This window comes from Diplotaxodon limnothrissa, linkage group LG18 (genome assembly GCF_057381915.1).
Source record: "Diplotaxodon limnothrissa isolate DT_005_m linkage group LG18, D_limnothrissa_male_GT1.1, whole genome shotgun sequence".
NCBI classification, from domain to species: domain Eukaryota; kingdom Metazoa; phylum Chordata; class Actinopteri; order Cichliformes; family Cichlidae; genus Diplotaxodon; species Diplotaxodon limnothrissa.
Genome location: NC_140613.1, coordinates 9,984,219 through 10,009,629, shown reverse-complemented (window position 1 = coordinate 10,009,629; position 25,411 = coordinate 9,984,219). Strand labels below are relative to the sequence as shown.

Genomic DNA, 25,411 nt, shown 5'->3' with positions numbered 1-25,411 from the left:
GCCGGTCAGAGCAGCACGCTCCGTTTTGCGTAACTATTTTTAAATCCCTGTAGAACCTGAACCGTGTAAGCTAGCGCAATAATTTGTTTTGCATATGAAACCGGAGGAGTTGTACTTACATCTGATGCCATCAGCTTGTCCTCGGTCACGGTTTCGTTCCACATATAGCTTTGCAAAAATTGCATAAAAAGCGCTTGCAGGAACAAAAACATAATATTCCAGAAACACGCTTTGCCGTTCCTATCAGCTGTTCGTAACACTTCCCACAGTGAAATGATGCACATGCTGTTTTCTTTGCAAATTTGCATCATAGGATTGTTTTTTGTTTTTCCTGCAGTATATAAAAATTGCTGTATCTCCAAAATAAAACTATGAAGACACTCAAAATAAATTTCCTGTGGTGGGAAACTATTTTTTGCAACTTTATTGTATTTAAAGTTTTGAGGGATAAGCCTCTTAAATTTCTCCAAGTAGAAATATATGTAAACAAAACAAAAGCGATTTTCAATTTTTTTTGTAGTTTATTGCACTTTTTTGCAATTTATGTAATTACTATGCACTTAATGCATACATATTATTAAAATATGGGCTATAACAGTTGTATTGATGTATAGCAACTTGAAATGCTCCCACAAATGGCACTACAGCATGTAAAAAAAATAATATAAGCTCTGGTGGACTTGGTTCTATGGTAGGTCTTAAAGGGTTAAATAAACATCGTCAAATAATCGTGATCTCAATTTCAGTGAAAATAATCGTGATTATCATTTTTGCCATAATCGAGCAGCCCTAGTAAGCGCAATACTAACCTAGGGAGATTTTCCTGTGACAAAGTTAAGTAAAAGTATTAAATAACTTCTTAACACGTACGTTTTAGAATGGCTAAAGTAATCTAAGCTTGTAAATTAAAAAATATTTTCCAACTGGAATCTCGTGTCCTGAGTTGAGCTTTCAACCAGCTGCTTAAAGCCCCGCTTTTCCAGCATGTAACTGCATCAGTAATTCCACTTATCATTTGCAATTCCTGTCATGCAGATTCAAACCAGCGAGTGCTCCAGCGGCACTTGGCGGAGACATTTGTGTACCTTTGGGTAACACATCTCCAGCTGCTAGCATCTCCTCCTTTGTAGCCTGATTGTACTCAACTGTGTTTTTGCCTCGAGTGGTGAAACAAATTTGTTGTTTTCACCCGCGGTGGGAACACTTTTCTTGCATATTTTCCAGAGTAGTGTGCTTTTTTGGAAGTTGTTGAAGTACCTTTTTACTAAAACACTGAAGGCTGACATGTACCTTGTGTGCTCGTGCGGTATTGTCTTGTTGCATGCACCAGGGAACATAAACACATGGTGTTGCTACAGCAATGATTTATTGCTATGAGGTTTTTATATCTCATAAACATTTTTACTGGCGTTATCATGAACAATAAGATATGGTAGAGCAATCACTTTATTGGCCCAGAGCCATGGAGCTGTTGGTTGTGTTGAAGAGAATCAGTGAAAATGTGGTGCATAATTACACATATTTTAAAGTAAACTCTGAAGCTAACCTGTTCCAGACCAGGTTATTTGAGCAGCAATAGTCACAGTGGTGATCTAGGAAGGTAAAAAGAAGTTGTGACACTGGAAGTTCGGATTTTAAGCTCAACATACCTCACTAACCCATTATTCTCACTTTGTAGTACATCCCTCTGTTTTGAGGATGCACATCTTCCTCTTTGCACTAAAATAGATGGAGCTATATCCTGTGTGTATTTCTTTGTTTTTTTTTACTGATACGTTTGCACTTAACAGGTGTCTTCTGTGCTTGTTGGCAAGCCAAAGCGGTATATCATAGGTTTAAAGACATTGTGTATGCTGTGGCACTCTGTATGAGTCATTTCATCATTAATGTGGTTTAAATCTGCTGAGTGAATCTGCTGTCATCAATCAGTAAGTCTTTATTTATATAGCACCTTTTGTGATGGTTAGTTGTAAGTGCATAAGAGATGACTGATAAGACAGAAATCAGTGTACTAAAGAAGAAGAATAGTAATTAAAAAAAGATAAGCTATGTAGAATGTTTTAAAGGAGAAAATATCATAAAGTAAAGGCAAATAAGATGTAAGCACACCATGAGTATATCAATAAAATGAAGTGAAACTGAAAACAAAAATCCAATGCTGGATAAAAAGGAAAACATTCATATTTTTATAAAGCACTCTCAGTCACCCTGTAAGTACATGTGACTGCTGTAATCTGTGCCAGCGACTGCATTTTGGAGCTTTGTGGTGAATGATGCTATCATTGATCTGGGACACAAGTTTTAAGACTAAAGAGGTATTTTCAGTTAAAAAAAAAAAAAGAAGCAGTTATTATTTTAAGCCTTTTAGTGGCTGTTGTCGTCCATATCGGACACAACAGATAAAAGTGAAATTACTGGCTTTTGTGCCTCCTGAAAAACACTGCAAAGTGTTATCACTTGTGTAATGTGTGACTGTGTAATAATGTTTTCTGTTTCTTTAATGCTTCTGTTCCGTCCAGTGACGGTACCCAGAACCTGTTGTGGGGTTTTGTGCTCACAAAACCCCACAACAGTGACTATTCTTTGCAAGCTCCTTTGCCCACAACAGTGACTATTTATATAGCTGCGCACAAATGAAATATAAAAGTGTAAATTTAAAGAAAGTACACATCAAATTTTTTTTAATTAATAGAGAGGAGGACAGCGAGGAGGTAAAACTGATCACGTTCTGGTGTGGACAAAACTGTGCAAAACCACTTAAAGATAAGGAGGAAAAACTATCAGGAGGAGTTAACACAGGCTAACAAGATGTCAAATAAGCTAAAGAAGCTACTTTAAAGCAAGCCATCTGTTCTGAGAGAAACTTTGTCTGCTGTGAAGAGCTGGATTTGAACCAAAGGCAGCAAGAAGATCACTCCAAAATGTCCCTGAAATTTTGGAGTGACCTTCACCTGTTCATTTGCAGCCTTTTCTATTTTCCCCTTTTATAAAATATGATGTGTTAATATCTTACAGTTGTTGCCCAGTGTTTGATGGAGTAATATGTGACTTAAGAGAAATATGATTCCGGCAAACACTCACACTCAGCCGTTTGCTTTATGATGAAATGCTTCTTTAAACACAGCACTCTGGATAGGCAGACCCCGAGCCACCAGCGTCCCTTGTCATTTTTATCGGCACGTCCCCTGCTCCCCTAAAGGCCATCTGTGTCAGTGTGTGAGCCTTTTTTTTTCTGTTTTGTTTCTTCGGGGTAGGGGATTCGACTGCGTCCTTGATGAGGAGCCCGATAATGGAAAGTTCCAGCGGTTTCTCAGCATCCCGCTGCACAGGATTCATGTCTTTGTTGAGCTTCCTCTTTTCACACGGAAAAGTGGAAGTACAGAGATTTTGCTCTTCATTTGTACTAAAATGATAATTGCATCATAATTTTTCAGCACATGCAAGAATGTGTTTGATGAAGTTTGGAAGAGCTTTTGTCATTTATTGGCAGACTTTGGCAGCATGGTGCACTGCTGGATACATCTTATGTATATTATATTACTGAAACTTGAATTGCCTAAGCTGAATAATCAATCATTATAACCTGTTATGGTTGCAGATGGGATCCAGAATTGTCTGTGAATGAGTAAGGGTTTATCCTCTGGTTCAAAATCAGCTATGTAAGCACTATTGATTTGCTTATAGTTAAAACAAAGAGGCTACGTTACCCCAGATAGCAGAAGTCTATATATTTTCCTGTTGTTTTTGCTGGTGATTTTCCTTTGGTGCTGGGCAAAACCTCTTTGGTGAATGCCAGCATTTTCATTTGCAGGGAAAACCTTAAATTATCAATAAGCTCTAATGAAAACTGATGAGAAGTCTCAGGTGCATGATGTCGTATACATCCATCAGACAGAGCAGGAAATAGGCTTGTAGCCACAGCTAATTAGTACATCTTGGTGTTTTTTGTTGTTGTTTTCTCTTTAATCTGTCAACGTCTCTGACTCTCAATCAACTGACTGCAGCACAGTCAATTTGTCCATTTGACCATCATCACTAATGGTAATGGAGTGTGATCTAAAGCCTGTGCCTGGGATCATTGGAGTGACTTTCACTTTCATTTTAGTGTGTTTATTGTCAATCCACGATTTTCAGGCATGCAAGTCGGACATGTGTCATTCATTTCAGTGTTGCTGTCGGTGAAAATGTGACCCTTTTTTATTCCCTTCTACAAAGCGTATTTCTCAGTAGACATTTCTTTGCAAGCAAGCTTGATTAGCTTGAGCTGTATGACCAGGTGCATCTGCTAATTGATGCTAAGTGACATCCATACAAAATATGATAATTTCACTTAGCACAGCTGAAGCAAAGGCTTTCTGGACAGTCTGTATCACACAGCAGTGTTTGTTTATTTCTCAGATAACTCCATTAAAAAAGGCACCATCAGCAAACACAGTGAGAGGTTGAGTTCAGTGACTTTAATTAGTGGAGGTGAAGCAGCTACATGTGGGTGTTTAAACCTTTGCCCCTAAATCCAGTATACAGATGGATGAGACACGTTTTTGTACTCTCCATTATGGTGTTTTGAAATCAGATGGGACAAACCAGTGATAGATCCTGCTGTAAAACTGAGGCACAGCAGACACTCAAAGGTTCTTGGCAATAATATACCCTAGATAATTGTTTCTGGCTTTTAGAATAACCGCCTTAAAATAACTACATGTTTTATTCAGTATAACCTGAAACTGGCGACTAAGTCTGTGAAGTCATCAGGAAAGTGTTCACAGAAGTCGTAGAGGAAGGGAGCCTAGGGGTGTTCTCTTTTTTATTTTATTTTCAGAAGTCTTTTGGCAGCTAGGCGAGTCGCCCCCTGCTGGCCACAAAAGACAGCACCGCTACATGGATCCAACTTGTCAGAACAAAACCTCTTAAAGCCATAGAATAAAACCACAATATAAATATGTGTGACTGTGGCTCAGAAAGTAGAATAGCATTAGATGCATACCAGTTTGTTTTACTGTTTACCACTGGCTTCATGTTTCACGCTGGAAGCTGGCTGTCTTTTCATGGCGTCTGTGCTATTCAAGAGGAGTGGCATTGTTTTCCACTTCCAGAGTAGGTTTATTTTTCAGCCCTGGGTGTTGATGCTTGGTCTTAACTCATTCATAAATCTCAGCAGTCTGCCTTGTCATTATTAAAGTCATTTATGATGCGACTGCTTGTTCGACATGAGCTGGACAACTGTGTCATGATCCACTGCTTGGCATGTCAGTGGCTGATAATAAGGGGATTTGCCAGTCATGCAGCCATGGAAAAAATTTATCTTGTGAGGCGATGAGTCAGGTTACTCGAAGCCTGACTGTCTTGCTTGTCATCAGAGTTGTTCTTTTAAATATATCCTCTGTTACACTGTCAGCTATCAATTACACGGTTGAGAAGCGCAGTTTTAAGACAAGAAACCCTCCATTGTATTGTTCTTCTTTTGTTTTGTTTTTTTTGTTGTTGTTTTAACTCGGAGTCACTCAACTCAAATTGCAAGTCATGGACTAAATGTTGTTGGTTTGTTTTTCTTTCTCTTTCACATCCTCAGACCAGTGGGTGAGCAATGCCACCGGTGTCCAGCTGTGACTGCCCCCACCTGGACTGCGTGGGTGAGATCACCAAGGAAGAACTTATTCAAAAATCTCATGTGAGTGACACTCTCCACCCTCTGTTGTATTAAAAGTGCTATGCAGCATAACAAAGACTGCATGACAAGCCTGGTTTTATTGTCTTGGTACTTTCTCACCTTAAATGAAATAACCCTGACCTGGGTGTTACATTTTTCTAGGGCCAGTGCCAAGACTGTAAAGTTGGTGGACCAAATTTATGGGCCTGTTTGGAGGTAAGACGATGTTTGCTGCTGGAAAATGCTGCTCTTGCTTGGTGAAAAAGTATCCGCATTAGACTGCATTTTCATTTTTCTGCATCCCCTGTTTAATTTTCTCCGTAGAATGGATGCCCCTACGTGGGTTGTGGAGAATCTCATGCTGACCACAGCACTGTTCACTCACAGGTGAGACATCTCAGACTTTCCAGTGCGTTTCCATTGTATCAGGATTTGAAATTACATGCAACTTAATCGAAATTACATGCAACCAAAGGAGAAGCAGATGAGGAACAGATGGTAGTTCAGGAATACCAGGTCCCAGGAGTCATGACTTGCAATAAAAGCACCTCCAGCACCACTTTTATTTTTTATTGTTTTTTCTTCGTCAAAGAGCCCGAGTGTGCATCTTTTTAGCTTTTGAAGTGCACGTGCTCTCAAAAACCATCAAGCCAACTCTGTCTGGCCACATCTCCATACATCCAGTTCAGTTTCAGCAGTGGATCATCCATTATTAATCTCCTTTCCTCTGGGAAGTGCAGGAGACTCACTATTACTGTCGGTTCCATGGCTACAGTAACTACCCCTCCTGCAGCTCATCCACCCTCTGGTGCTCTCACTGTTGACTAAAGCTTTTCCTCCAGCACGCTAGGGCCATGTGGGGACAGGAGGACTAAAGGGGAAAACATGTAATTTGCTCTGGCTGTTACTATATCCGTTGTTAAGTCTGTATCTGGAAAAGGCTGTAAGAGGGATATTGGATACAGAGGGTACTGGTGGAGAAATTTAATATTAGCTGGCCATTTTTTAAATGATATCGCTCATGAATTTAATATGGATCCTCTATCTGGGACATTTGTCTGCGGTGCTCGCCTTTCTTTCCAGTTGAAGCCATCTAAATCTTTCAAGAATAGGGACCATGCTTAATTAGTGCTCCAGAAGCCCTGAGGGGACAGAACCATTTTAATCTCTTGACTACGCAGTGATGGAGACTACTGCCAGATTGTATGTGACACAGTAGTAAAGGGGGATAATGTTTTTGTTTTTATGTTTTTGTCAAGCTATAGATCACAGAGCTGACCAAAACTCAATATCTGTACATTTTTATTATTTGGCACATTAGCAGGCAGATAAACAGCTTAAAAATAAAAAAATTTCAGGTTTTAAGCACTGAAATCAAACTATTCTGCTGAAATTCTGTAAAAGGTGGTCTAAGGTCGTTACCTGCTACCAGTGCTGAGGTGCATGTGATGCTTCAGTACATACATCAGGAAGATAATGACTGACTGATGACTCAGTGGACTTGTTCGCTCATACTGTGTTATTAAATCCCTCTGGCACTGCTGTATCATCTCACATTCAGTTACAGTCACATGATTTAAAATATCCCCCCAGCAAAAGCAGTGACAAGAGGAAGGGAAACAAAAATCTTTCATTTCTTGCTTTCTCATCTTCTTAATTTTGCACTTTTAATTCCAGTTATCACCGTCTCTCAAAGTGGAGGATACTCAGTTATTCCTATGAATACCACACTGTCTAGCTTTAAATAGGTATTTGCTTTTGTTTGTATTTCAAACTCCACTATACATTTAAAAATGGATGTTTAAAGTAAACTCCTGCATATTTCAAGAAAATTATTTTAAGCTTTCCAGTTACTTTCAAGCTGCCGGTACTCTGAAAGTGTAGTTCCTGATTGGATCACAAGAAGAAGAATGGTAGCCTCTTGCATTTCCTAGCACTCAGTTATTTCACTCTTAAAGACAGAAGAGGCTTAGGAAGGAGACTTGACAGTCAAATGTTTTTTTGTTTTTTTTTTTAAATTATTTGACACACAAAACTAGATCCAACCACCTCCTTATGACGATCACAGGGTAAAGCAGATGTTTTATTGCGGCCAACGCTGCCACAACACCACGAATGTGTTTTTAGTTTTAGTTTGAAAATAGCTTGAGAATGAGGCATGAGTTGTTGTGATGGGACAGGTTTTACTGCATTATTCCCTTTTCTCACGCAATATCATAATTAACAAGGAGCTGAATTTGTTTTAAACAGTTAAATATTATATATGCTGGTAAAACATGCTGTAAAGCTCTGTGAATTCAGTTTGTTATGAATGCCCCACCTGGCATGCTTCCCTTTATAAATGTTTTAAATTGTGGTGTTTCGAGGCTGTGCTCAGTCTAGTGTGTCACCTCTGCCAGCTCTGCTCTGCACCGCTGTGGGAAGGCTAATGTAGGCCCGATGAATAATACAGTGTGTGCTGCTGCTCTTATTCGGTCTCGTGTCAACCCGCCCAACAGCAGTGGGTCAGCAGAACTGCGCCACGTTTCCCCTTTAGCCTTCGCTCTGCCTTGATCTCCACCTTTGACTTGAGACATCCAGTTTAGTCTGACTGTGGTTAAAATACTCTGAAGTCTATCCTTTTTTGTTTGTTTGTTTGTTTCTACTTCAAATTTGGGTGGTGTATTACTATGGACCAGTGTAAGTGCTGCGCCCAGTTTGAGATGGTTTGTTTCCCTGTTACCATCTCTGTGTAGATGGAGGGGTACATTCATTGATATTAATTTATTCCTAAGTGTCTTGCCCTGAAATCTAACCATCACAACTAATTGCCAGACTCTTACCCTAGCCTAAAATCCAGGTTTAACTTGAAACAGGTCTTTGAAGGGATTTGAAAAAATATTATTGTATTGCCTTTTGTTTCCTGTGACAAATTACTTCTGTCACCTGCTCATGTTGTTTTGATGGTTCAATAAAGCTACAATCTATAATCTGCCTGTTCTGCAAGCCACATGTTGAACAGAAACACAGACATTCAGTGATTGTATCCTATCCTTATTTTCAGAGCAGTAAATGTATGATTGATAGATGAGTGGGTCATCTACCAAAAGAAAAGGTTTAGTGGACGACCTTGATTGATCCCCGGCTCCTCCATTCCATGTGTTAACGTATGCTTTGACATACTGAATCCCAGTGCATCCATTGGAGTGTGAATGTTTAACTAAAAAGCACTTAGACATAGATAAAAGTGATGTATCATTGTTTGTTGTGATTGGTTGAATGAAACTTGTAGTATGGAAATGCTTTGAGTGCTTGAATTAAGTAGAAAGGTGCTATGAAAGTATCAGTTTATTAGCGTGCTTAGGGAGGATCTACAAATTATACCTGGAACAAAATAATTTGGATAATATACTCAAACTAGTTCTGCACTAATGTTCTATGAAGTTAGGTGGATTTGAAATTGTGCTAAATAAGCAAACTCTCTTTCAAATTAATTTAATTTGAGAAGAAAAGTCATGAGTTTATTCACCCCATGATTTAGTTGGACTGTTCCCAGAATAACTTTAGTCCAGCTGCCAGGAGAGACGTTTAGTTTTTATATATAAAAGCAGCACCACCCATTTTACAAGATGCTGGTTGTTAGATTGCGCTGAAGATTACGAAGCAGGGGCGTGTGTGTCAGCTGCTCCTGTTAACACAGTGTTCTTGTTAAACTTTGTTTTTGAGCTCTGACACGTGTCTTAATAGAATTTATTTCTTTGGATAGGACACGAGACACAACCTCACGGTGAACCTGACCACGCTTCGTGTGTGGTGCTACGCTTGTGGCAAGGAAGTTTTCCTGGAGCGTAAACTAGGTCCTCACTCACCCCACAGCAACAGCAAACCCCTCCCCTTGCCGCAGAACGTGGGTCAGGTATGAGCCAGGCTTCCTTTCTATTGTTATCTCACAGCTTGAAGATACGGTTTACTTGTAGAACAGGCTGGTTTACATATTCACGAATGAGGAATTCCACCAGTAACAATTAAACTGTAGTTATTTATTTCCTAGACAAGATCTTTTATTATAAGGTTTATGTGTGTCTGTTACAGGATGGCAACAAGGCCCCTGGGAGTCCTACCTCCCTGAGAGTGCCCTCTAATGGTGGCTGTGAAGACATAGACATGGAGATGGAAGAGGAAGACGACATACGTGCCAGAGGTGAGCTGTGTTTAAGTGATTACCACATCAGTGTCACAAAGAGTTAGCTGATAGATCTTATTAATGAATACTATCATTTTCAAATTAAAGTATTCAAATCAACACAGCTAGTTTAGATTTTATATTAAACACATCCATTTATTGTGGCAGACGGCCAAAAAACATAACATCTGCCACGAGAGGTGGTGTTTACTGCAGCTTAAGCAGCAGTTTAAGCAGATTTTGTTTTAACACAGTCATACAGCAGTTCATGAAATATTCATGTGCTGTAATCTATTGATTTGTGTTTGTTGACCCTGGTTTTCGGGTCGATGAAGACCATTTTTAAATTTGCTTCAGCTGACATGTCCTGATTTCTGACTGTGTACACAAAATGGACATTTTTCCTCTTTTGAAAGCCCAAAGAAAAGTCCACATTTGACAGCTGGACTTTTATGGTAGTTAGGATAATCTGGTCCAGAGATCCATGTTCAAGTCATCCACATAACAGATTGTTATTATTTTGGATATGGTACTAATTTAAAATATGTTATTAATTACCATTATCAAGTTTAGCCATTAAAATTACTAGTCTGGATATAAAAGCGTTGTGTTTAGATTTCCACACTAAAAAAGGCAGAAAAAGGTTTGAGGTAAATTACAGAGGCTGACACTTGTTTCAAAGCTCTGTTTTCTTGGTTGCCTTAGTGATACATCCTTGCAGAAGCCTGAACAAAAGCATGGGCATACTGTACCTGCTGTAGAGACAAAATATTCTTCCTATTGAAAAAAACGTTAGTTTAAAAAACCAAGAAAACAAAAAAACGGCACAACTCGTGTCCACTGAAACAAACAACTATACTGTTTTTGTTTTTTGTTTTTTTCTTGTGGCATACTTTGCCAAGAGATCAGACTTGTTTATTTGATTTACTCCTGGCTAATTTATTAATGATAGCTTTGGCATTAACCACATGGCATGGCTAGGGGCTTGATTTTTATTCATCTGTGACAATCAGACCAAAAACACCTGAATGCAAAGACTAGCAAGTGTCGTTCAATACTTTTGCCCATTTACATAACATGAACTACCCATTGTCCTTGTTGCACCAATGGGCCAAGTCCTTTAAAAACTATAAAGAGGTTATTAGAGATGACAAATTAATGGTAACAAATATATTTCAAATCAAAAAAATGAATACACTCTGCTAGGTAAAGGTTAAAGATGTCCAGTAGCCTGTTTGAGCTGACATTGTTGCTTTTATGTGTGGCACAATAATCAAATAAAATCAGTCAAGACCTTTGCAAAAATGTGAAGTATAAGTTCAACAAACTGGCAAACTTGCAATCAGTTTCTCACAATATTAACCAACAAAGGTAGATATGAGAGGTACATGTCCCGCACGCTCAGATCAAACACTGAACATGCGTCAACGTGCCAGCTCCCCAGTATGAAGTCTGTGCAATGTTCAGTTGAAGGAAGCAGGCAACTGCACAGTGAGCGAGCAGAAGTCATTTGTGCCGTTTGACTGTTTTCATGTGTCTGAAAAACAGTCAGACGGCATCTCTGCCTGTTTTCTGCAGAGAGAGTTCAGCTGCGGACAGTGTCCTGTGTTCATTAGTGAAAACGGCTTAAAGGCCGTAAGTGAAGCATTTTTATATTCAAATCTTCTAATTAAAAGTCGAAGCTCTGCTGCCTTAGACACCTTTTTAATTATTAAAATCAAATACTTTTGAAGTCAGTGGGGTGACAAAAATTGAATTGTGTTTTATCGCCTCTTTAATCCAAGTTTGACGAAATTAAAGATGAACACCTCAAATGCAAGAGCTTGGTAATCAGCAGGTGGTTTAGTTCAAAGCGAATGTTATGAATGTAATTAAACAGAGAAGTAAATTTTTGCAATAAGATGAGTGTTTTTAACGGCTCTGATGCACCAAACAGTCTTCAAATAACTAGAGCTGAGAAAAGCCAGCTAATGTGTTGCCTAGCCCCCCCCCCCCCCCCCCCCCCCCCCCCCTTAGTCATCTGAAACATATATTTAAAACACAAACAAAATCAACTAACAATGATTTACTTGCAGCTATGAATCTGCAGATGAGGGTAAATTAGGATGACGTGCAGTGCCAAAAACTGTGGTAAACTGCACAATGCTGCTAAGCAGGACTATGAGCGGCAGTGCAGCTCAGTGGGTTCCTGTCAGCTCTGTCCCACCAAAGTCACTGTGGAAGTAATGTTTGCACACAGGCTCCACCAAATGACATATGTTATGTTGCGCCTCATGTGGTGCAGCTCGGGCACTGGCACTGCTTCACAGATATTTTTGTCACACATGCAGATCATATGATTAGGAAGCATGGTGAATACGCTTTGAAAACTAATGTGCACTGCAGAACAGGCTGGTCGTATATGTGGGCGACATATTTATAAAAGGAAAACGCATCTCTGGACCGCTACAGCAGGAATGGACACAATTCAGCACAGCATGTTCCCTCATTTGGTGTTTTGATGAAGGCACTGGACCCACATATTCCTGAGGTGTTTAATTAGGTCAAGTTCTGGTGACTGTCCATCAGACATAATTTTCATACTGATTAAACCATTCACTGACTGCCTTGTGCCCTGTGGATGGGAGGGATTGTCATCCCAGAAGCTTCCATGTTGAATGTTGGTGTGTAACAGTGGAAATCCGTTCTTTTGGTGGGTTTATCAAAAGTGTTGTTGTTGTGTATATACTCCAGAAATCAGCTGTTATAGGTGCAACATTTGAGTAATGAAGCACATCCCTGTTCTACATTTTATCACCTGTGGCCATGGTTTCACAAGGTGAAAGAGACAAGTGCATGCTGGGACCTTGTTTAATGTGGTTTGTGCAGTGGCTGTGCAACAAAACTCATGAAGGCTGGACTCTGAATAAATAGAAACATAGGTTCTCACTTGCATTCCCCAAAACATTATGGCAAATGAAGTTCTAGAACTTAGACCATTGTTATTATACCCCAAACAGAAATAAGACTTTGAATTGTAGTAGGAGCGATAAAATCCATTAATATGAGCTGTGTAATGGGGTGGAGACCACAGGCCACAGCAGCTGTGTCTAAAATACACTAGGCAGGCACTTTTTCCTGCCCCTGCTGTAAAGTATTAATCTCAGAAATGAAACGGGTCTTGTGAAAATGTAGACACTTTCTGTCTGCCATTAAAATTTACGAGGAGTTGATGAAAGGCTTACTTTAATTTCCCCGGTGTGCTCTGTCTCCGTCAGGCCTGACAGGACTGAAGAATATAGGCAACACCTGCTACATGAACGCTGCCCTCCAGGCCCTGTCCAACTGGTGAGACTGCTGTTTATCCACCTTCTGTCCCTGCGTCTACCTGTCTATCCCACTGTTCCTGCGCAGACAGCTTTTTCTTCGTCTAACTTTCCTCTCATTTCTCACACTGTTAACGCGCCTATTCAATAGCCATTTGCAGTTTTATACACCATCTGACTGCCTCTTATTGACTGTGAGAAACAACCGCGGCTGTGCTCATTTGAGTGAGTGAAAATTGCTGCAGTGCACCATTTGAGATGACAGAAATGGCCTTTTGGAGTTCCCTGTAGGGTCTTCTCTTACAGATGAACACCAACTCTTCTACCACCCCACAAGTCTTCTGTTGCTTCTCCTCATGTGTTTCTTGCTCCTTTCCCACCATTTCTTTCTTTCTTTCTTTACCTCTTTCTTTTATTGTTTTTCTTCCAGTCTGACTCATCTTTTATTGTTTATTGAAGTGCCAATCTGTGTGATTCACTGCTCATGTTTGGCTTATTTGCGGTGGTCACTTAACTTAGAGCTCTGCAACAAACTTCGAGGCTGTCTTATTGCTTTTATTTTTCATGGAACAACAAAGCAAAGCCCTTCTTTCTTTCTAATACCATCTACCCACGGGCCAGTAAATGTTTAAATTAAATGGATGATGCTGTGTCTGGATGTAAGTAAAAATGGGAAAACATGTGGGTCAAAATTTGCAATCTAAATCACATTCCAAAAATAGGAAGAACTGACTCACGCAGCTGCAGAAGGAGGGACCTTTTCCTGAAACTTCGCTTTGATGTCTGTTTGTGTGAGCGTAGCGTTCCTCAGTTACTTTCGGGTCATTATGCAAGTCTAAGGACTTTTCTCTTGCCAAGGGAAGGGAACACTCCATGCCTTATTCATCCTGTAGTTTGTCTCTTTCGTGCAAATTCCCGTCCATTCTGTATTCGTCAAGTAAAATCCCCTCAGCTGTTTCTCTTTTCAGCCAGTCTGATGTCCTTCAACTCTCAGCTGTGTGAGGCAGTTTCTCGCATGAGACAAAACCTCTGGGAATTTGTGATATCACTCAATGACTCAAGTATGAATTTAAATGAAATGAATAAAAAATAAAGTGAAGGCAACATTATGTAGATGTGCCAGAATGAAACCTCTCTGGATCTCTGTTCTTTATAATATTTTTTAATCTTAGAGTCTAATTGAAAACACACATTTAACCTTGAGTAGTATGATAATACTAAGGTATCAAAAAAGCTTTTTACAAATGCTACATATTATAATAATGCAGTATTGTTCTTTGCTCTGTTTTTCTTCCTGTGTCAAAGTTGATTGTTACATTCTGTTTTTTCAAATTACACACTTCACTCCACTCTTCAGTAATGACAACCAATGACAAACTGTTTTGCTGAAGGACAGTATTTGGTAAAGGCTCGTTTATTCCTGCATGTGATATATTCATCCTTTCTTTTTTTTGTCCCCCTCCTTCTGCAGCCCACCCCTGACACAGTTTTTTGTAGAATGTGGTGGCCTGGTGAGGACGGACAAGAAGCCCGCTCTCTGCAAAAGCTACCAGAAGCTGGTGTCAGATCTGTGGCACAAGAACAGGTATTTGGTTATTTACATGACTGAAGAATGAATATTAACATGCCTCCATGCCACAGTTGGAATTCAGGGTCGCTTTCATTACCACCCCAGTCGAATAGTAAGATGTTTAGAAAATGACGCAAATAATGTATATAAAAGATGGATGCAGGTCACTTTTCAGACCTGGAAGTCCTGGATTATTTCCAGTGGCCAGCAGGGGCAATTTCTGTGTGTGATTATAAAAGAATTTGTGCTGTCAGCGTTAATCTCACTACAGCACTAAGAAAAATGTGTGGAAAAATGACCTTACTTCCCAATTGATCCATTAATTCATGGTCTCTTACAAATTTAGAGTTTTAATGAATACAAAATGATTAGATTATATTAGATTAGATAGAACTTTATTAATCCCTCGGGTGGGTTCCTCTGGGAAATTCGATTTCCAAAAAAGCACAGCACCGACAGAAGTTACAGAGTTACAGAATATTATATATATATATATATATATATATATATATATATATATATATATATAAATACAGAGACAATATAAATAAAATATACGAAGGGGATAAATAGGAATAAAAATACAAGTGAATTGCACATTTCAAGTATTGAGTCTATTGCACCGTTGACTATTTACAAAAGTATTGCACAAAAGGTATTGCACAGTGAGGTGAAGAGGCACTACAGCTTAGTTGTTCCCCCCTCCTTTGTCCTCCTGTTTCCCCTCCCTCTCCCCTCCAGGGAGGAGTTAAACAGTCTGATGGCGTGTGGGACAATATGATATGTGTATTGTCAATTATTCTCCTCATTTAAGTCAAAATGGACAAAAAGGCTTGGAGCACTTTTAGACAGACCTAGCTTGTGATTGACAAGCCACTGTCATATCAGCACGCAGTGTCTCTCAACTTTAGGCTCAGTTCTTTCTGGATTTTGGTATGATGGCATGCAGCCTGATGTTGATGATGATTGCTGACTGGTTGAAAAATTCACTTAAACAGGAAACGCAGTAAAATGATGGAACAAAATTAGTGTGTTGGCTGTGATAGACATTTTGTTGTTTTTACACTCAGTTTCACTTCACTACAAAGAAGTTCTTTGCTTAATATGACTTTGAGCAGCAATGTTTCTTTTATCTATTTTTACACTGCCCGCCTGGTGGCAGTACACTGCTACAACACACAGTCATATTCTGCAAAATTACTCATAGGCCCAACACGAAGCCATTCAGTTGGATCCAGCCCTCTGTTGTTGTCAAAGCTGAGATGGTGACAGCAAAAAAATTTCAAACTTTAAATACTTTGCAAAACAGTGGATAAAATCATGCTGATTGTGTCCATCTTTAATATACAGTCTTTCACATGAGAGCAGTTTTGCTGTTTCTAATTTCACACTCAACATTACATGTGACCCGTGCAAAAAAAATTACATCTTTAAATCAGGCTGTGTTTTCTCACATTGCAGACCTTCCTATGTGGTCCCAACCAACTTGTTCCAGGGGATCAAAGCCATAAACCCCATGTTTAGAGGATACGCTCAGCAGGTGGGTCATCCCAGATGATGAAATGAATGTGCAATGTTTTCATTAATGCAAAAAACAAAACAAAAACATGGGGACACTTGTCACACTTTGAGCCTTTTTCTAGAGCCAAACAGCGTATTTGAGTCTTTCATTTGTCATAAAGTCGGCAGGTGATATGATGCAAACCTTTGACGACTGTGTTGTACGAAATAATAATATCTGTCTGAAATATGATGAAAGATCATATGCTTTTATAATAATGTAATAGGCCTGTTATTGATCTTTTTCTTTTTGATAATTTTGTTTTTTTTGTGCTGAGCTGGGGTTATTATCAGTCTGACCCCAGATTATTAAGATGCCCCAGATCTTATAGTCTCTCTTATTTCCCTCCGTATCACTCTATTCTTATTCCTTTACAGAAATTACATTTTTTTTTCCAGCTCAAAGCACTCACTCCGCTAAACCGAATCCTCTGCCTTTTCAGTCACTAACATGCACTTTCTCTCTCTCTCTCTCTCTCACACACACACACACACACACACACACACACACACACACACACACACACACACACACACACACACACACACACACACACACACACCTGGTCTAAAGGTAAATTGCTTGATTTGATTCCATTTGGCACTTGAAAGCAAAGTTTTGTGCATTATGGACATAAAGGTTTTTTCAGAGAAGTTAAATTGAGGCACTTTGTGTCTTTGGCTGGTGTCTGTAAATAAGGGATTTATAAGCCTGAATGGTGAATTGATAAAAGAGGCCTGTTTCCTCTTGGCTGGCCACTGTTTGTTCAGAGGTTTTAGCTGAAGAGTATTCATTTGTCACGCCACGCTGGGCTGCACAGACTTGGATTAAACATCGCTCTGAATGAAGTTAACATTCCCCAGCTCCTGTGAGAGGAGAGTTCATTTGGCTTGAAGAGGGAGATTGGATGTCTGAGGTTCATTAACTTTGATTACACGTTCATGAGCATTTGGTTTCAGATGTTGTGATCAAAATTGGGATAAACACGGAGGTGAAGTGGTTGTTTTATGTAATTTGGAAGAAGATGTGCTTCACTTTGCCTGTCAAACTCAGTAATATATTGGAGGAATAAATGGTGAGTTATAAGGAGCTCTGATTTCCACATGCTATGGTGACCAAGATAGTAGAATAAATATCTTGCCCTGCTAATATTTTGTGTTTAACTGCACTGTAGGATTCCCAGGAGTTTCTGCGCTGCTTAATGGATCAGCTTCATGAAGAGCTGAAGGAGCAGCTACCTGAGCCCTGCGACCAGTCTCACAGCATCACAATGGACGACAGTCCCGAGGAGGACAACCATAGCCAGTCAGACAATGACTTCCAGTCATGTGAGTCCTGCGGTAGCAGCGAGAGGGCCGAAAATGAAGTGCAGGGTGGGAATGCGTTGATAGATGACACCAACGAAGCAGAGATGCTGATTCCCGAGCAAGATGAGATTCAGGCCAATAGGGAGTGGCAGAAGGAGAAGAACATGATTAATGACCTGTATCGCTCCGGGACTAATGGCATTACGGGTGGAAGCACTGGAGTGGACATCGACAAAGATGTTGATACCACTACAGAGACCACGCCTATTATCAGCAGCCAGGGAGCCATCAAGGTTCAAGGCAGAGCGTCAGGTAAACACATGAGAAATAGTGGCTCATATTTCACGGGATGACTTTTTGATATTCACGGCTAAATTTATGACCTTAAGAGTCTCTAAACCTTGGTCTTTTTTTTTCTTGCAGATTGCTTTCCAGATATCCAAATGCCAAACACTACAAGACCACAAAGTCCAGTCCCCATGGAGGGGCACATTCCCAAAATGTCCAGCAGTCCACCCAAAGCAGCCTCTGGCTGGCCCAGTCTGAACCCGGCACACAAGAAAGGTATTAAACTTTGTTTAGTGCCAGCGAGTTCATCTCCATTATGAGAGGGAGTCGTACCCAGAATAAGAACTGTAAATATAAAGAGGTTAGCAAGGTAACAGTATCCCAAAACTATCCTTGCTGACTCTTGTGTGAGACATGCTGTACTGTATTCTCAAATTTCTCTGCCTCTGTCTGCTTTCTCACAGCAGTGACCACATTCTCCCCGCCAAAGAACAAGCGCCAGAAGAAATATCGCAGCATTATCTCAGACGTGTTCGACGGGACCATTGTCAGCTCAGTACAGTGCCTCACCTGTGATCGGGTTAGTGCTTTTGGTTGTCTTTTTGTTGTTAGATCCGATTGAAATGTTAATGAAAATGCTGAGATGTTGAGCCGCAACAGAGGAGTAGGTAGAAAAAATGCCATTCTGATGATGGGAGGAAAGATGATCTGTGATCACAGTGACATTTTCGCCTTAAGGATAATTCTGCAAAGTGACAGCTCCTGACAAATCCTTATAAAAAAAAAAAAAACACAAACAAATGAAAAAGCAAAAAAGAACAACAACCCCATTACACTTCTACCTTCTGTGGCCATCAGGTGTCTGTGACCCTGGAGAACTTCCAGGATATCTCGTTGCCCATTCCAGGGAAGGAAGACCTGGCCAAGCTCCACTCATCCACCCACCAAACCTCCCTGGTAAAAGCTGGCTCCTGCGGGGAAGCTTATGCACCACAGGGGTGGATAGCATTTGTCATGGAGTACATCAAGAGGTGTGTCTATAACCCATATGCTGTATTTTTTATTTATTTGTTTTTTACATCAGGCACCACTCAGTAGCTGCTTTCTGTTTTTGTCTAAAATTCACCTCCTTCTGTGTTTGTTTCTCCTGTTAGTTGGTTCTGGGGTCCAGTGGTTACACTACAAGACTGCCTTGCAGCTTTCTTTGCCAGAGATGAGCTAAAGGGTAAGCGGGTGTACTGTTGTGCCAGTACAAACATCAAGAATGATGTCTCAATAATTGTTTGTTTTGTGTTTTTAATTTTTTCCCTTAGGAGATAACATGTACAGTTGTGAAAAATGCAAGAAGTGAGTAATTTATTGCACATTAACTAAAATGAGATCTAAATGGACTGCACCTGCAATGACTGCTCCTCTCATTGATCTTTTTTTTCCTCCCCCCTCATAGATTACGAAATGGAGTCAAATTTTGTAAAATGCAAAGTTTGCCAGAGGTAAACTGACATTTCTAGATATTTATATGATGAAGAAATCCAAATATTTATCCAATATGTCTTCAAATGCCAAGCTTCTGAAATGAGAAATGTTTTCATTCTCCTGCTTCAGATCCTGTGTATTCACTTGAAGCGCTTCAGACACGAACTGATGTTCTCCACCAAGATAAGCACCCATGTGTCATTCCCCCTCGAGGGCCTGGACTTGCAGCCTTTCTTGGCCAAAGACAGCTCCGCCCAGACCACCAGCTACGACCTGCTGTCAGTCATCTGTCATCATGGCACTGCCAGCAGTGAGTGGGCGCAGTCACTCCCTTTTCTGCATGAGACCAGGGCAGCTGCCACCATTTGGCACATACGAGTGTCCTGCATTCATTCCCCTGGAAATAAAATTCACACTTACTTGATAGATTTGTGAATGCTGCTCTAACACATCCCCCTGTCTTCTCCCAGATGGCCACTACATAGCCTATTGCAGGAATGATGTGAACAATCTGTGGTATGAATTTGACGACCAAAGTGTGACTGAGGTGTCTGAAGCCTGTGTCCAGAATGCTGAAGCTTACGTGCTCTTTTATAAGTAAGCCTGGCACACTGTACTTCTATAACTCCTACCTGAACAAATGTAAAAACAAGCTCTCATTTATCTCTGTAGCATTTTAAAATTCACTACGCTGCTCAGCTATTAAAAATTGGATCGTACTTTTGCTTATTCATCTAAAATACTGATTAATATTTGATCTGTTTCTGTCCCAGAAAGAGCAATGAGGATGCAGTGAAAGAACGTAGGAGGGTGTCGGGCTTATTCAACATGATGGAGCCCAGCCTTCTGCAGTTCTACATCTCCCGCCAGTGGCTTAACAAGTTCAAGACATTTGCCGAGCCAGGGCCCATTTCCAATGATGACTTCCTGTGTTTGCATGGAGGTGCGTATGAAAATGTCAGTTTTCCTGCTGAAGCCACTCGGAGGTCAGATTGTCCTTTTCCTCGCCCTGTGTCTAAATGCTTTGTGCAAAACGTTTTGCTTTGACTTTGACACAGCTTTGGCTTTTGTTCTCGCTCTGGATTTCTGATTCTGACAACGGCATTTCCAACTTCAGAAGAGGGGGAGGGGTTTCTTCTCTCTGTGAAGATGATCCTTCATTCTGTTTTTAGCAGAGAAAGGGGGAAAAAAGTCCTAAAAGGGTTCATGCGAATGGAAGTGACGTAACTGAAAAATAATTTGTGCAGAACAGAGAATGTGTTTACACACTGTAAATAAGCACTTACAGCTTTCTCCCTCCTGCTTGGTAGTCACCAGCACCTAAGCACATAATAACTGGCTAGTCAGGTACATAAGCAGAGATAATATCAGTGCAGTGAAACCATGATTGCTTTGTGGCAGTGCAGCCAGTTGTTTTATTTTGTGTGCAAAGCCGAAAACATCACAGCTTATTTTCACTTTCCTGTTCAAGTGTGCCATGAAAAACACACTAAGACTCCATCAAGAAGCTCTGGCTGCATGTTTTCCCAGGAGGACTTTTTGAAATAAACAGCTGTAAAATGGTGCTGGTGCAGACATAAAAAAACCACTAATTTTTCTTTGAATTGTTCATTTTAGTCAAAGTATCTTAGATTAAAGAAGCGAATTTAAAGACTTTAATTACCTGGTACACTGAGTAATTAAGATCATTTTAGATTTATTTAGGGTTCACACGTCACTTTTCATTATTTGGTTCATTATCTTATCTCGGCTTTCACGTTGCATCAAAATTTCAGTGCTTTTTTGCACGTTCACTTTTTTCCCCCCCACATTCTTCAGTATCTGCAGGGTCCTACTGCAAGCCTTGTTGTTTGCCTATTAAGATTAGAGGTTCTTAATTAAATTTTGCCTATTATAAATCAATAAGACAAGGCCCAATGAAATATTCAAGAGGGTTGGGGGAGCAGCAGTGTAGATTTTCAGTCTAGGGGAAACTGCTGCTCATATCTTTCTCACATGTCAAGATGAACTTAAGCTGACAAATGAATTCAAAGAGCTTTAATGCAGCGACATGGAAGGGTTGTTATTTTGTCCTACTCCCACTTCCTTCTTGATCTTGCTGTTTTAAAAAGACTTGCTAAAAGTCAACAAACATTTAATTAACCCAGGTCAGCTTTGCTGTATAAATTATTTGTGTAACCTAGCTTAGAGAAGGAAATGAGACCCAATAACCTGTAAGTGTAATAAATAATAAAGCTTACGGGCTTATTCAACCTATTTGGTGTTTAATATTTGGATCAAAAGAGAGAGGTGATTTAAAAATCTGGAAATTTAGGAATGAGTTGCCACCGTATCCTGACTTTTAGTATCTTAAGCTCAAAAACTCTTTTAGTCCCTAATTTATACAATAAATCAAAGTTCCATCTGGAGCTATAATTGACATTAAACAGTGGGTTTTCACAGGCTGTAATAAATACATCTGAAGTGTTTTTCAAGAAAAAGCCAAAAATTGGAGCAAAATAAACAACTTTCTGTGGAGATCTAAAAAATAATCTTTTTCATAGTCTCGCACCCTGCGGGGAGTTTAGACATGCAGTTTGGGAAGGAGTTTTAATAACAAGCTCTGGGGGTCTGAAAAAAGGAGAAACTGAAGAATATTTAATGATATTGGTAGCACAGTTTGAGCAGTGAATTTGACAGAATTGTGCATAGTTGAGCTTCTTGCCCTGTTTAAGCTCAGCACTGATCTGTAACCATGCGAGCTGTTGCATTTCATGTAAAATAAAATGTTACACTGCAAGCGTCTGACTGCTGTTTCACTGCGTTTCATCAGGTGTGCCGCCCAACAAAGCGACATTCATCGATGACCTGGTAGTGATGCTGCCGCAGAACGTGTGGGATCACCTTTACAGCAGGTACACGAAGTCGACACGGCTGCTTTCAGACTGGCTGGAGGCTTTAAGCATCTTCAGATCCAGCGATTCCTTTGGCTGAAGTAACGTGTGAGTTTGTATGTACTGTTTCCCGCAGGTACGGAGGGGGACCGGCTGTCAACCACCTGTATGTCTGCCACACGTGCCAGACTGAGATAGAAAAACTGGAGAAAAGGCGTAAGCAAGAGCTGGACATGTTTGTCAGGGTAAGCACCCACCCACTCCTCACCTCCCCTGAAAAGCCGTCCAAGCAGCGGCTTTATTTAGATAGTTTCAAAACTGGTTTGTGTATGTGTGTGTTTTAATGCACGGTGTGTCAGTGCAGCCAGGACTCATAGGTGTGTATAGGCCCCTTTTTCTTCAGTCTATTTAACCAGTTGATAGGCTGCATGTGTTGATGCTGTTCACCCCAGCAGGAGATGAGAGGTGCAAGCCAGATGAAAGCCTTATCATTAATGCATTGGGACAGATGCAGCTGTTATTGCCTGCTCAGAATAGGTGTGTGTGCGTGCGTGCGTGCGTGCGTGCGTGTAAGTGTAAGACAGAGCTAAAAAGGAAGAACAAGAAATGTGTCATTTTTTTCTTCTTTTTCCAAGAGAGATGAAACTGGTGCAGTGTGGTTTTAAGACTGTCTTCTAATTGGAGTAACTAGCAGAGAGAATTGATTTGGTTTTCCATTTCCTCTCAATCCTTTCATCCTTACTTTTTTCCTTTTTTTGTCCCCTATCCCATCCCACTTACCCCTCCTCTTTCCCCTCCCCACCCCTTTGCGTCCTCCCTCTTGTCTCTACCTCTCACTCCACCCCCACTTCCTCTCTCCCTTTCTCTGGCTCCTTCTGCTCCCTCTGTAGCTGAACAAGGCGTTCCAGGAGGAGGAGTCTCCAGTGGTCATATACTGCATCAGCATGCAGTGGTTTCGTGAGTGGGAGGGCTTTGTCAAAGGAAAAGACAATGGTAATTGGACAGAGGTCTTGCCTTTCCATTCCCCCACCCTACTCCACCCCCCTAGTCCTGTTTAAATGTCTGATTAAAAAGGTTAAATGTTTTCCATGCGATTTACTATGGAGAGACAGAGTTTCTGGAACAAACTGCCAGTCTATATGTTTTCATCGACATATGGGGGGAAAAAAAAGGCAAATAGATTTTTTTTCTTTTTTTTTTCCTATAGAAAATCCAAATTCTCAGTTTTTTTACAAACAGCTCATTTTCAAAAGAAACTGTGGAGTCCCCGTTCCTTCTTTTGATTTTTTTCTTCAAAGAATTCGCTTTAGTCCCCCGAGTCGGGTTTCTATCCTGCTCCAGCAAAATGAGGCGTCAAAATGCATTTCATTGGTGTTCCACTTGTCCTCATATTTTTTTTTCTCTTTGCTTCCCCTACTTTGTATTGTCACATCTATTTATAACAGCTTGCATCTGGCACGCCTGCAAATGTCTTTTTTTTTTTCTTTGTCTTGACTTCTGCTCCTCTAATATTTGTCTTCTCTCTGTAGCGAATGGGGAGCAGATATTGCTTTTTTGTAGTGTGACAAAAGCATTTGACATTTTAACATCATTGCTCTTTGATACAGTTAGGATATGAGAATATAACTCTGTTACTGATGTATGTAATTTCACAACTAATTTTCTTTTCTTCGTCTTTTTCCAGACCCACCGGGACCTATCGACAATTCAAAGATAACAGTAAACAAGAACGGCCATTTAACACTCAAACAAGGTACAAGCAACGTTTTTAAGTTGTAATTCTGTTTCTTCTGTTTTAGTAGGAAATGTATGTCTGAATATTTTAATATGGGTTTTTAAAAAGCATCAAACAAGTCTTGCAGAGATGCTGTGGACTGTAGAGCTGTTTTTCCTGTTGCTGACGTTTACGATGTATACATTTGTGATTGCACCGACCCTACAGGAGCAGATTCAGGACAGATCTCTGAGGAAACGTGGAACTTCCTCCACTCCATCTACGGCGGTGGTCCGCTGCTGACGGTTCGACCGAACATCAGCCACCAGGAAGTAGAGTCGTCGCAATCAGAGGAGAAGATCGAGGTGGAGACTCGCTCCGTTTAATTGAGAACTTGACAATACACCACAACAACATCGAAAACGTTTAAGAAACGGAAAGCCTTTTATTTTGCACTTGACTTTTTTGTTTCAAAAGCATCCAAGCAAAGGACCTCATCTTTACTCCTGCGTGACAGCCTTTGACAGAGGGAATTAACTGAAAAGGGTCGTCATGTTGTACAAATCTGTATAAAAAGCTCTTAAATTTCTATTAGCACTGTAGTACTCATGTTTCAGGTTTTCAGAACCAAGCATTTAAAATATGTGCAGCTAAAAGAAATTCCACTGAATGCCATATTGTTTTGTTTTTTTTCTTCTTTGACCAAATGAGCACATGTTCTATGTCCATGTGTCTTGTGTTGCCGATACTGATGAATCACAATACATCTTGCTGTAGATATACCACATATTTTTTATTTCCTGTTGTATTATTCACTAAATGACAAGGAAAGCAAAATGTGACACTTGGGCTATGAAGGGACTAATTGCTGACTAGTCTCAGGAATGAATTTTGTGTTTTGCACTGTTCTGTAGAAGTACAAATTGGCATGCTCACACAGATGTCTGGTTTGTATTTGAATGTACCAGTACTAATAGTATGTTGGTCAAGACTCAGCACTTGGTTATTTATAACAGAAGGGAGTGATTTAACATGATGTCAATAGATTATTATTATCTTTTTTTCTTTTTGTGGAAACGTGGCAGGCAGACTTTTTAAGAATGCATGCTCCGAACATTAAAATCCTAGTGGAACATCACATGTAAGTGCATGTAAATGCAAAGCTGCTCATGATATGTGCACGCAAATCCAGATCTGTCTTCACTAAAACTGTACAGCTGCAGAAAGCACATTGTAGTAATGTAATCAGCAACATAATGAGCAATCTGATTAATTAAAGGCATTATTTTTGTGTATGGGCATAGTGTTGCTTAAATGTGTTGGCTGATTAGGGAGTCAACAAAATGCTGTACTCTAAGTTTTTGCATATGAGTAAGATCTATTCTGATTTTTGCTGGCTGACACTATTAAAACTTGATGAAAACATGTTGAATGCTGTGCCCACTCTTTAATTGTGTCACTCTTAAACTGCATGTTGTTTCTCCTTACAGTGTCAATAAGCCATAAAT

At 40.1% G+C, this 25,411-nt stretch overlaps 1 protein-coding gene across 1 annotated transcript in view; it reads left to right on the top strand.

The window, feature by feature from the left end:
- Positions 1-25,315, top strand: part of usp33 (ubiquitin specific peptidase 33) — a 28,817-nt gene extending 3,502 nt beyond the window's left edge. Inside the window, exons 2-24 of the mRNA XM_085376954.1 lie at positions 5,570-5,668; positions 5,810-5,863; positions 5,972-6,034; positions 9,393-9,542; positions 9,719-9,827; positions 13,067-13,136; positions 14,586-14,699; positions 16,146-16,224; positions 17,420-17,864; positions 17,976-18,116; positions 18,305-18,420; positions 18,699-18,871; positions 18,995-19,065; positions 19,154-19,187; positions 19,288-19,333; positions 19,446-19,626; positions 19,787-19,913; positions 20,090-20,259; positions 22,129-22,210; positions 22,326-22,434; positions 23,080-23,182; positions 23,874-23,942; positions 24,132-25,315. Of these exons, the coding sequence (XP_085233080.1) occupies positions 5,585-5,668; positions 5,810-5,863; positions 5,972-6,034; positions 9,393-9,542; positions 9,719-9,827; positions 13,067-13,136; positions 14,586-14,699; positions 16,146-16,224; positions 17,420-17,864; positions 17,976-18,116; positions 18,305-18,420; positions 18,699-18,871; positions 18,995-19,065; positions 19,154-19,187; positions 19,288-19,333; positions 19,446-19,626; positions 19,787-19,913; positions 20,090-20,259; positions 22,129-22,210; positions 22,326-22,434; positions 23,080-23,182; positions 23,874-23,942; positions 24,132-24,289 (2,748 nt within the window). The 5' untranslated portion in view covers positions 5,570-5,584 and the 3' untranslated portion in view covers positions 24,290-25,315. The remainder of the gene's footprint in view (positions 1-5,569; positions 5,669-5,809; positions 5,864-5,971; positions 6,035-9,392; positions 9,543-9,718; positions 9,828-13,066; positions 13,137-14,585; positions 14,700-16,145; positions 16,225-17,419; positions 17,865-17,975; positions 18,117-18,304; positions 18,421-18,698; positions 18,872-18,994; positions 19,066-19,153; positions 19,188-19,287; positions 19,334-19,445; positions 19,627-19,786; positions 19,914-20,089; positions 20,260-22,128; positions 22,211-22,325; positions 22,435-23,079; positions 23,183-23,873; positions 23,943-24,131) is intronic.
- The last annotated feature ends 96 nt before the right edge of the window (positions 25,316-25,411 follow it).